The sequence below is a fragment of the Toxorhynchites rutilus genome, chromosome 3, assembly GCF_029784135.1.
Source record: "Toxorhynchites rutilus septentrionalis strain SRP chromosome 3, ASM2978413v1, whole genome shotgun sequence".
Classification (NCBI taxonomy): domain Eukaryota; kingdom Metazoa; phylum Arthropoda; class Insecta; order Diptera; family Culicidae; genus Toxorhynchites; species Toxorhynchites rutilus.
Genome location: NC_073746.1, coordinates 153,982,645 through 153,995,688, shown reverse-complemented (window position 1 = coordinate 153,995,688; position 13,044 = coordinate 153,982,645). Strand labels below are relative to the sequence as shown.

The 13,044-nt window shown below is 37.1% G+C and overlaps 1 protein-coding gene across 1 annotated transcript in view; it reads right to left on the bottom strand.

Annotated features, from left to right (window-relative positions):
• The window catches only part of LOC129780551 (F-box/LRR-repeat protein 20), a 32,284-nt gene extending 24,009 nt beyond the window's left edge, over window positions 1-8,275 (bottom strand). The window contains exon 1 of the mRNA XM_055788932.1: window positions 7,387-8,275. Within this exon, the coding sequence (XP_055644907.1) occupies window positions 7,387-7,419 (33 nt within the window). The 5' untranslated portion in view covers window positions 7,420-8,275. The remainder of the gene's footprint in view (window positions 1-7,386) is intronic.
• Between the last annotated feature and the right edge of the window lie 4,769 nt (window positions 8,276-13,044).

Below are 13,044 nucleotides of genomic sequence, written 5' to 3'. Positions count from 1 at the left end.
ACTGTCCAACGTTGATATTCTATGCATAACAGTCCCACCATGTATTTTCTGTGGATCCATAATAATTTTATCGGTTCAAGTACAAGAATTTTATGTCACGCTTTCAGCAGGGCTAATGCGAACTAATTCTCAAACAAATAAGAATAAGTTTAACAGAATACGTGTACACCTTGTTTGCTAATGCCTAATAACAATGTGATTTATATTCTGCAAAGGTGTTGCAGATCACTCTCTTCTTCATAAAACGATGATTAAAGGGTGTGTCACATCAAATTGTATCACAGAAAAAACGCTGTAGAAATTCGCCCAGTAGACCGATCCTTTTGAAAATTTTAGACAGTAAAATAAAAACTATTAAACAACTTTTGGCATTTTCTTTTTATTCATACTTCGAGCCCAAACCCGTATGCTCGCACCTTCCTCTTTACCCCGTCCATAAGGTTCTGTACAACGTCAGGTTGTAATTTTTTTTGAACAGAAATCCATTTTCTCTTGAAGTCCGCCTCCGATTTGACAACTTTTGGGTTCTTCCGGAGGGCCTGCTTCATAATCGCCCAATATTTCTCTATTGGGTGAAGCTCCGGCGCGTTGGGCGGGTTCATTTCCTTTGGCACGAAGGTGACCCCGTTGGCTTCGTACCACTCCAACACGTCCTTTGAATAGTGGCACGAAGCGAGATCCGACCAGAAGATGGTCGGGCCCTCGTGCTGCTTCAATAGTGGTAGTAAGCGCTTCTGTAGGCACTCCTTAAGGTAAACCTGCCCGTTTACCGTGCCGGTCATCACGAAGGGGGCGCTCCGCTTTCCGCAAGAGCAGATCGCTTGCCACACCATGTACTTTTTGGCAAACTTGGATAGTTTCTGCTTGCGAATCTCCTCCGGAACGCTGAATTTGTCCTCTGCGGAGAAGAACAACAGGCCCGGCAGCTGACGAAAGTCCGCTTTGACGTAGGTTTCGTCGTCCATTACCAGGCAATGCGGCTTCGTCAGCATTTCGGTGTACTGCTTCCGGGCTCGCGTCTTCCCCACCATGTTTTGCCTTTCGTCGCGGTTAGGAGCCTTCTGAACCTTTTATGTACGCAGGCCCTCCCGTTGCTTGGTCCGCTGGACGAATGAACTTGACAAATTCAGATTATTGGCGACATCCCGGACCGAACTTCTCGGATCACGTCTAAACTGCTTAACTACGCGCTTGTGATCTTTTTCACTGACGGAGCATCCATTTTTGCCGTTCTTCACCTTCCGGTCGATGGTTAGGTTCACGAAGTATCGTTTTAGTACTCTGCTGACCGTGGATTGGACGGTTCCCAGCATCTTACCGATGTCCCGATGTGACAACTCCGGATTCTCGAAATGAGTGCGCAGTGGATTAATTCACGACGCTCTTTTTCGTTCGACGACATTTTTCCAAATTTACGAAAAATTGACAGTGAAGCATGGCCAACGTGATCTATACACTCTTATCTGATTATAAGCGAAAGCTGAAGATATAATTCCTAAAAATTAAATTTCTACAGCGTTTTTTCCGTGATGTAATTTGATGTGGCACACCCTTTATATGCATAATCTTTCGGAAAACACCAAAAAACTTCCCAGAATGTTAGTTCCCAGTATTTCAGAGAAAAACATTAAGTTCGATTGTCCCATGTTGGGGGTCTCCGTAGCCACATTTGTTGCGCGTTCGCTTAGTAAGCGACCCATTTCAAGTGAGGTGAACTCTTTATTTCAATATTTCATTAAACAATAGTTTACTGCTTATAAAAAATCCGGTGTATTGCCAAATTGAATTGCTTAAAGCTTCTGGTAGACAAATATGCTAGAAATCTTTGATTGCGTTTTTCTCAGTTGCTGATTTTGGAACATGGGACAACTATGCATAGAGCGGCAGAATACTGAACAAACAAAATGGAAGGTTCGAGAATTGCAGAACGCTGAACTTTAAGTCCGTTTTTCTCGAAATCATAAAAATGTCACATGGTCCGGTCTGATTGAACCCGACCAATTTCGAAACAAACTTCAATGAAAACAAGACGTTCTTCATCAAAAAAAGAAATAAAAAAAAGGGACATTTGTTGCATCTCGTGCGACGTTTTGACGCGCCTCAATACATCAGTAACATTTTGAAGCGCTGGAAAAAAAACATTGAGCGAAAAAATCCTGACTTCATGAAGCAATTTCCCCGCATTTTCGATCACACCAACGCGATATGGATACTTTTCCGCGCAGTACTCCGTTCAGCGGTAGCACACTGCCGTAGTGAAAGAGTTAAAGATTTTAGGCCTGATTCTCCTGCGCGAATGGAATGTGACAGCAATGAACTCCTCAAAGTCACATGACCCAATTCACCGTATCGCCGAAGGCGATTGCCCTGACGTGAGAGGTTCATTTTGGAGTAAAATACTCAATGATTGGCAAATGGTGCAGTGTTCATTGAAATATATGTCAAATCTTGTGTTTTTTGCAAAGGCTCTATGCATTCAATGAATTTATATATATTTATGTATATATTCATTGATTTTAAAAATTTTCATTCTTTGTTACAAATATCGACTGGAAATAAAGTTCGTTCATCTTTATAAATGTTTTTCTCTTATTATAATTGATGAAAAATAATATCACTGGGATAAGAAGATAAAAAAAATATATTTTCAAATCTCAAAGTGTCTATTTGCATTAATATGAGTGTATGTTATTTCAATTGTTTTCATTTCGTATTCGTGTTTTGATTCCGCATTCGTGTTGTGGTGCCGATTCCGTAATAATTACGCAAAAAGTTTGGTGGAAGATTGACTATTCTTCATAACATTGCAGTGAACATTAATATTATAGTCGCCCCACATAAAAGCCGTCAAGGTAAGATATATTTATTATCGCATTTAAATAAATTTTATCCATAGACAATGAGCCGATAAAAATGATAAAGCTGTCAAGGATCTTGTAATTATACTGTCCGAAACTGCGCTGTTATCGTCTGGATTCTCACTGGATGAGCCTGGTGTGCACGCATCTCGCATCTATCTTATGGTCAAACTGGGTCTTGGAATCGGACGAAGCTATGAGCACAGATGATACTCCAGCCGCAACTACTGGTGAAGATGCTCCTCCACTAGACTCCACATCTCCACTAGAGGATGAGGATGCCTCACAAATGGAAGAAGTTAATTAACCATATACGATTGTTAACTACTTATGTAGCTTTTCGTAATTTTTGAATGTCTGATTTGTGTTTTGAAGAAAGAAAACGGTATGCTGAATTGAGTTTCTCGTATCAGTTAGGATCAACAATTGTAAATTTATATTTTAATTTTGTACCGCGTTATAGCGGCTGCAAAAGATGTATATTCTTGTCATCAGTAATAGCATACCAAATACTTGAACTGACTACATGTTAATAATAAATATGTATAAGTTATTTCAAAATGAACAGTTTAACTGGATTGCATTCGAAATTGCCTATTTTTGTCCGAAAATTTTCACAATGTAGATGATTACTACATCTATGAATCTTTAGTAGCAATCGCCCGTTTGGAACGGCGAATGATTAGAGATCGTTCAAATCCTTAGAAAAAGCCTAATCCAGTTTTTGGCTACCATTGCTAGTACTAGTCGATAACAAATGAGGATACGACTTCAAAAGTCACAAAATGGCATGTTTTTCCACTGCAATCGCCCACGAGAATTGAGTGAGTGTTCATGAGAGTTCATTCAAGCTAAAAATCTCACCCCAGTCGCCTTCGGAAATCGAGTGAGGCAATTTTTGCGAGCTGTCACTTCTCATTCGCGCATCAGAATCAGCCCCTTTGTCTTATCTGTGATCATGGCCAATGTATAGAGTTGAACGCGTCCTCTGACATTTCTCTGAGCGATGACGAAATTATATGTATTACGTTGATGGCAACGGTCAAACTCTGATACCGTGGTTGGACTCGAACACGGATGGGGAAGATAAATCGGAAAAAATAAAATGTGGGCACAACTCAATCATTTTACATGTTTAAAAAAAAGTCCACAAAGGAGGAGGGGTGCCCAAACTTGTGTTTATTTTCTGTTTAAGAAGAACTTTGGCTCTTTAAGCTGCATAAAAGGTCATCTTGACAATTTTTGGACGAGGCACTGAACAAGTTCTGGAAGAATGAAATTTTCAAGCTGCGTAAAATTTTGTGGAACATTACGTTGCATATATAATTCAATAAAAGTATAGTTACCTATAAAAATCATGCTCTTGATTTTTTCCCCAAAAATCGCAACTTCCCGAAATACCGAATTAGAGCATTAATATGGAAGATGTCCATATCATTTGTCGCCAAAATCCAGAATGCTGCTGTGAGTCGAAATTGTGTAATAGTCATTTCCATGTCAGTCATTCATTTCATTTATTTATTCATTTTCGTCAATCAAATGTAGACTACATACTTATATATTATATATTATTATATGTTTCTTTTTAGCTGTTTTTTATTCATTGTTGTGTCAATTAATTCGCAGTGCTGATTGTATATACGCATCATGCGATTGATAGGAGCGTTGTTTGCATAATTTGTTCTGGATGTTTTGGTTAGAAACAAATTGCGTGTTCTTAGTTGACGCCCAGGTACATCGAAATTTAATTTTTCTAGTAATTCAGCTGATTGTACTCGTTGCGAAATTAAATCATTAACAAAAGAAAGCATTGCAAATTTACGGCGTTCCTTTAGTGCTTGGATGTTTATGAGCATGCAGCGTGCTTCATATGAAGGAAGTGGAAATGAGGTCCAGTTCAACTTACGGAGTGCAAATAAGAGAAACAGTTTCTGGACTGACTCAATGCGTTCTTCATGTACGACCATATACGGGTTCCAAACGATGTTACAGTATTCCAGAATGGGCCTTACGTATGTGATATACAAAAGCTTGATTGTGTATGGGTCCTGGAAGTTATGTGAGAAGCGTTTGACAAAGCTTAACACACTATTTGCCTTATTGATTACAGAGTTGTAGTGTTCTATGAATGTGAGTTTACAGTCCAGGACAACGCCTAGATCTCTAACTATTTCACATTTCTCTACATTTTGATTTCCAAGACGTATTACAATATTTGGCACATGATTTTTTCTGCTAAATGTAATGGAGTTGCATTTTTTTACATTCAGTTTTAGTAGATTATTATTATACCAAGTATGGAATACATGTATTTCGTTTCGGAATGCTTCGATGTCGTTTTCATTACCAATTTCCGCGAAAAGCTTCATGTCGTCTGCATACACAAGTACATTTATACGCTTGAGAACGAAGGAGATGTCATTAACGTACAGAATGAAAAGAAGAGGACCAAGATGAGAGCCTTGTGGGACTCCCGAAGTGACTTTTACTGGATTTGAGAGAGAATTTTGAAAATTAACAATTTGTTCACGATTTGTTAGATAAGAATTCAGCCAGTTTAATAGTCCTTGTTCCATTCCAATTTTCTGCAATTTGAAGAGTAATAATGGAATGTCGATGCGGTCAAATGCCAACAGATTAGTTGCAGTTGAGCGGCCTTTGAAGAAGCCATGTTGCATACACGTTATTCTATTCTTTACTTGTTGGAAGACTTTTTCATTCACTATTGCTTCGAATAGTTTACGAATGCAAGAGATAATGGCAATTCCACGATAATTACGTACGTCAGATTTAGCGCCTGATTTAAAGATAGGTACCAAAAAAGATTGTTCCCATTTTTCTGGGAATATTCCAGTTTGTAGTGACATATTGAAAATGCAATATAAGGGAAGGGTGAGTTCCTCAGCCAGGTTCCTGGTCCTGGTCCTTTCGTTCCATCTAATTTCTTTAATGCATGGCATATTTCTTGTTGTGAAAGATAGTTTACCGATATGTCATTTGGATATTCCGGTAAAAATGAAAAGTAGTCCCGATCGCGATTTTCTTCGGAAAATGTGGTATATACTTCCTGAAAGAAATTTGCAAAAAGATTACAAATTTCGTTCGAAGAATTCTCACATATTCATCGAGATGCATCTGCGATGGAAAGTTATTGCTTTTGAGCTTAGACTTTACATAATTACAGAATTTCTTCGGACATGATTTGATTTCTGTTTCGACCCGTCTATTATACTCTATATTTGGTAATATTCTGATATTCCAGCAAATTTTGATTACTTTTGTCTATTTAGTATTTTTTGTGTGATTTTTGTTTTCGCATACAACATTTAAGCTATTGGCAATGTTTGTTTAAATCGCGTCAGATTATTTTACAACACCCACCATGGAAAGAACATGAAATGTTTGTGTTTGAAGCAAGATGCAACGTTTCGTTTGAAACGTGTCAAACATCGTCAACAAAAAATATCCATCCATAGCTTCAAGCTACGTGATTTTCAAAGATAAGTGCTTGACAATGTGGAATGCTGGTACATTGGGAAGCTCGTAATATGTTTAATATATTCGTACTGCGGGGAAAGTAATACATTTTTGTAACTTATTCTGTGAACTCTATGTTGTTGACAGGACTACAATTTCTGCTATGTGTGCGAAGAACGCAAGAGACGCTCGAATGAAATTGTCTAAATTTCGTTAAGCTAATATGCTTACTAAGGCAAGTAGTGCGGAAAAATAACACAGCTCTCGTGCCAATTTAGTATAATTTAAACGGATTTCCTTTGCTGTCGGTTACCCTTGAGACGCTGTTGTGTTCCTTCTCGTGCGTCACTTACAAATTCTGAACAAAGAGCATACACGCTGTACCCCAAAGCCACATGTACGTGAACTCGACGATGGTCACTGTCTATCATTACGTAAATACATTGCGAAACCCCGTACTATACAAGCCGGGGAGGCACGATTCAATCACAAATATTCGAATCGAAAAATAGTGCCGTTGGGAGGCATCAACTAGCGTACGCAACAAATGAACAGTAGCAAACTCGGTCCGTTTTCATGTGTGTCCTACATGGTCCAAGACATTAAAAAACAAACACGGTCTGAAAGTACAAAGTTAGGCGGTGGCATTAGCATTTAGTACAACCGCTCTCTGTTTGGTTTCGTTTCTAAGTCATTACTGGTTCCCATGTTTCAGACATGCTTTGAAATGTTCAACGCGAAATTCTTCTCTGTAGCTTCGCATGGAACCAGCTGGGTGAAATGGATGTAGTAGAAAAGATAAAACAAAACAAGTAAATGCCTATTGCGTCGCAAAATAACTGTTTCCTTCGTGCAGCGTAAGGACAAAGGACAGAGCAATTGGGACCATTTGCTTCGGAAGACATGGTTTTGTTTAGGGACCAGAGGCTCGAGAAGTTTTCTTTGTTCTCCACTGCACATACATATCAATATGACTGAAATCTTAAAAGCCAACCTTTGCCGAAAACCCACTCTTGGGCAATATTTTAATCAAGAGGAATTTGTTACTAACCTCGAATCTATTTCGGGATGCCACTTTGCTCATCTTGTCAGCACTTTATGTTCTCCGTTACTGTTGCACTTTTGTCCCAGTCGTGAAACTGCTGGTTGAACGAAGTTTTTGCGAGACGTTGAAGTCGTCTGGTTCTGATTGGTCCACCAATTTTTCTCACACCTGGTTGTTGCGGCTCTAGCCGTGTTAGTTTCGATCCACAAGATATAATGGTTAGGGATCAAAATTGATGGTTTTCTTCTGCTGTTTGTACCAATTTACTGCACTTAAACCCGGATCCAAGTTTTGATCAACACTCGCACATCCAGTTCTAATTTATACATATCGCACATTCCGTCATTTCTCAGTTCGATTGCAAATACCACGGTTCTGATTGGGGCTACCTAAACACACCACCGGAGATCCGGAATCCTGGATACGACACTCGGTTCTGGCATAGAAAATTAATACCAATCAGGAATTCTCGCAATTCAATATGGCGAAGTTTATTTTTTTATATTCTCTTCTCTCCGCTTATTTTCTTTTTGAATGCTCTGTACTCTGCTGATGTGCCGCTATGCACGAATACCATCGTCACCAGCCAGCCAGAGTAATCGAACTGCCCCTGCTGCCAGCCACAAACCAGCCAGTTAGTCGCGAGAACTGTGAAAGAATCAAACCGACACTCGACGAGGGAGAGGGAGACACTACTATATAGAATTGTCAGGAATGAGACGGGAATTGGCTGAGTTCCGCTGTCCATTCGTTAACATGCTCGCTCATTCATCTGTTCTATGTGTATGCGCCAACATAAGAGAGAAAAGAGTGACCGCGAAGAAAACTGCGTTTTACATTGAAGTCTCGCCTATTTATTTTTGTTTTGTGTGTGCATCATTGTACAAACTATTTTTGTGGACTAATTTTGGCCGTTTCTTCTATTTGAAGCTCATAATTCAAAACTATCTAAAAACTTAGAAAACAACATACATTCCTAAATTGGTTTTAATAACAATTGGTTGCTAAGCTCTGTTAAATTCGAACAAGAAACACAACACACTCATATCGGATCACCATGTATCGGAATGCGAGCGCAACATGTCCTTTCATTCAGGACGATGAAATTCCAATAATTCGATTTTTATATCTACTAACACTCATGAACATGTGAAAGTACGCGTGAGTGCAGCCTTCTTTGTTTGCCTCGCAATATGTCTCGAGGAAATCCCAACTTTACCGATAAGATTTGTTTATTTCTACAATCAGCTGATATATATTTAGGCTCTTCCTTGAATGAATTCTGTGCTCTCTAATACCATCACAAGATATTTTCGAGTAAGATGCAAAGAAGACAGTGTTGCGATATGTATACATTTTTTTCTGATTCTGTCTTGTTCCCTTGAAGAAATCGAACTTAAATTAGGAATCGAGGCAAACTCAGTCTAAATCATATCTCCATATGATTTAGACTGAGTTTGCCTCGATTCCTAATTTATAATAATGGTGGTTAAAAAATATGAACGCAGTAGTGAGGAACAAATAATTATGTAAGCAGACAAAATCAACCAAATGTTACTGAAGAAACGAAAGAAGTCTTCAAATATAGCATATTTTCCACTCCAAAAAGGCATAAAAAAAGTATTTATGAAAATAAATTGGTACAAATTATTTGAATCACAGCATTTTCCATCACTTTCCACAACTTCATCTCATCTTTCTAAAAGATGGGCGATACCATCTTGATGAAACAAGAATTGTTTCCACGAAAAAAAAAACAAACAGTTTACCATATTTCGCAACAATCCTAGGGTGTGATGAAAGTCATGATCACACTTCTGAGTAGCAACAGGCGAAGAGTTTGCTTTGCGTCAAGCTTAGTGAATACATTGGCAACACATATTGCCACCAACCATTTTATTTCTTCCTCTTGCTTAACAATAAATTATCACTTTTAGTTGTATGTAGCAACTAGTTCTGATATCTAGCAACATGTCTGAATCTTTTGAGCGCGAAAAAAAAATCAAAAACTATTCATTTTGAAGCCATTTTGTGTTAATAACTCCCAACTTAGAGCAGCAAGAGCAAATTTCCCGAAAAGTAATTAAAAAACAGTCGAAGTTGAAATTTTCAATACATATGAACTGTTTAGGACCTGCCGAGCCTAATCATGAGTTTTATTTGTTGTTCTTGTTAAAACTAACATAAAAAATTCAAATACAAAAAATCATTTTTACCATCAAGTGTCTAACGCTAGAAGGGCAGTGGCAACTATGTTGCCACCAACATTTTACGTTAGACGGGCATTGGCAACTATATTGTCACCATATTTTAAATGTTTTGAACTGTTTTGCGTATTGAAAAAAAGCTCTTTGAATGGAAATACGCTGGCATGCCTGTAATACTAGACGGACAGGTTTGTCTATTTCTATGGATACCCAGATTACTAAATATTTAAAGCCACATGCATATATGGTTTACAACGACTCCTAGAACAGTTTACATCATCATCTTACATTTGCGGAGTTATGATTCCAAAACATCGGAACTTTGATCTTTACAAAATTAAATCACAGCACGACGAATTCATCGAAACGATGACATGTCTACACCTCTGGCATCCCTGAACGTAAACACACCACCCCCACGTCTACATGTACAATGCATGTTTACAAACGAACCAGAGTCATTATTAACCTCACCGGTTAAACAAAAAATATCGGACAAACATTTGACGTCATTTTCCCATTATTATCGGGAGCAAAATGTGTGAGTGTTTTCACTTTTGCTTTAATCGGATTAGACTGATTTGCAAACAAAAATAATTGAAACAAGTATTTGAAATTATTTTAATCTGTAACCCTAATCTGCACGTATACGTGAATCATTCAAATATACTTTGAATCAGGTTTTGGTATTAAGTAGAGGATTACAGGTCAATTACACTCTGTAGATTGAAACGCCTCCTAATAAACACTTGTCAACCTTGCCAGTGACGAAGTATGGCATCAATCAATAAACCGATTTTTTCTCAGCCAACTTTTTCACTTCCGATCGGCCGTACGCATTCAAAGTCGAGTTTGTTTGATTTATAACATTTGGTTTTAACATCACAATACAATCCGACCGTACTAACGCCGGAAAACGTGATAGCCATTGAACAACTGTTCTACGCGTAATAACGTCGTATCGCAGCGATATCACTGTCTTGGATCAGCGAAAAATGAACAATATCACATCAAAAAATTATATCATTCTTATCGGCCGCGCAACAAACGATTGGCGAATGCAAAGTATGTTGCCTTTGACTGTCATCCTTCAAAATGTTTCGTTAAGTATATTTTTTTCAGTTCCTTTCCAAGTTTTCGAAAGGTCGTAACGCTACACATAACTGCACATGGTTCTACTGAAACAGGAATGATTAGCTTAAACGTTCCTTCATCAGCAAATAAAGGTTTTTTTTTGGAATTAGTTGTATTAAAAACGGCCGTACACTGTTTGTCCGTATATCAAATATTTGACACTTTTTGTTAGATAAAGTTCGGTTTGTATCTGGTACAAACACTATTTTGTTTATAACTTTTCAATTATTAACGTTGGCAAACAATGTCAAACATCGAACATAAAAAAAAATCGACTGGAATATTTAACATAACAAAATCATGTACCGACAAGTTTGACGAACAGATTGAAAACAATTTTTTGTTATTCAAAAATTGAATATTTGCTTCTCTTGTTTTGTGTCGAATAAATTCGATTCTGGGTCATGTGAACTCAATCGTATTTATTTTTCAAGTGCATTTTGCTTGAAAAAAAAATTCTTGTAACTTTTTTTTCCCATGCTGTCAAACGTTTCTCATATAAAAGGAACAAACGTTTTCGTAACTCGGACTTTGTTTATTTAGCTTTCGTGACCGGGCTAGAATTGGAATGAATATTGTAATTTGGGTAATTTATATTTTTTAGTTGGGTTAATGAAAGAAAAAAGTTGAAATCATATAATTCTAGTGTTTAGAATAATAAAAATCTAATATTTGGCGAGAAGCAAAATTGAATTGCAATTAAGTTTAGAAGTCAATTATACTGAAACTTCAGAATCGACCAAAATATCAGTTGTGCTTTTATGATGTAGTTTATTCTTTTTTTTAATTCGATTATTTTTGCCTTTCATAACAATACTTTCTCTTTGTAGTGGATTATTATAATAAAAGTAAGACTTTTTCCCCTCCCGATTATTGTATCTCTTTTGACATTTCGATTGGGTTCTCTTTCTCTTCGGATTCTATCCGCATAACCCAGATTTGATTAGTACATGTTGATCAAATTTGTCGCGAAAGATACTTCTTATTCTAACATTTAAAAAAAAAAATTGCCTTTCCGTCGTTGTGGAACTTATGTCGTTATATTTTGTATTAAGTTGATATTTGTAAATAACACGGTTGAAATATATTTGTTGATAGCAAGTCCGAACATATACGTATATCAGCGAAAGTTTAAAAAAAAAAATTGATGATAATTTTTTCAATCAAAACGATAAAAAACTATGTAATCTGTTCTGCATTTTCGAAAATGTCAAACTTTCTGTATTTTGTTCTATGAAGCGTATTTATTTAAGGTTTGAGTTGCCTGATAATTCTCTCATATCGTTGATTTTCTTCATTACATTGTGTATTCTGGAAGTTACGTACATAAACTGAAAATGATCGACGCATTTTCATTGGTAGTAGAGTATTATACATTCCGCGAGGATGAAGAGAACGCCAAAAAAATATTAATCGTTATGCGGTAACGGAGCACAATCTTCCGTAGACGTGCTGGAACACGATTCCATTGCTCAAGATTTACGCGCAGAAAAATCATCGATAGATGAAACCGCCAATCACGATGATAATATGAGTTTATTGTTTGAGCTAGATTCCTTGTAGCCTTCGGACACTACCTATCCTGGTTTTATATGTAGAAGAGGGATTGATGCTCAGGCGGCTCGATCAATTTGATAAACAATTCGTATTTCAATAAACTTACCTTAGACGGGTGATGAATCTGCGGGTCAGCTGAGTAAACAACATCCGGAATTGGATGCTTACATGTGCGTTTAAGCGGCAATTCGGGTGTTCCACGAACTAAAGTTACACAACACTACATTTTCATAACTTGAATAGTGTTTTCAGAATATAACCAACGCACTCATATTAGCGTCCCTACTACTTGCTTTATTTTTTAAACATAATATTTACTTTATATTTTTTGACGTAGAACTACGTCTTCCAGGAAGGGTGCCAAATCAGAAAAAAGGTCACGTTTTTATTAAATAAAGTTAACGTTAATAACTATTTTCACTGTGAACGAATTCTCACGATTTGCACACAATTCGAATCGGATGTTTTCTAAGATTTGTTTGATATGCTATACATTAAAATTCGCTAATCTCTAAATGGTTTAAATTCATGAAAATTGGAAGAAATTCCTTTTTTCCCATACATTTGTTCTGCCGATTTTTGTGCTTACCCTACCCGTATTTCGAATGCTTATAACTCGAACATTTCTTAACAGATCGGAAAGATGTTAGCATCAATTGATAGGAAATATTTCTACAATTAATAAAATGCAATATTACAATTAATGAAATGTTATTTTTCATGGGATGAACAATTGAATAACTGTCAAATCAGAGAAGAGAAGTGG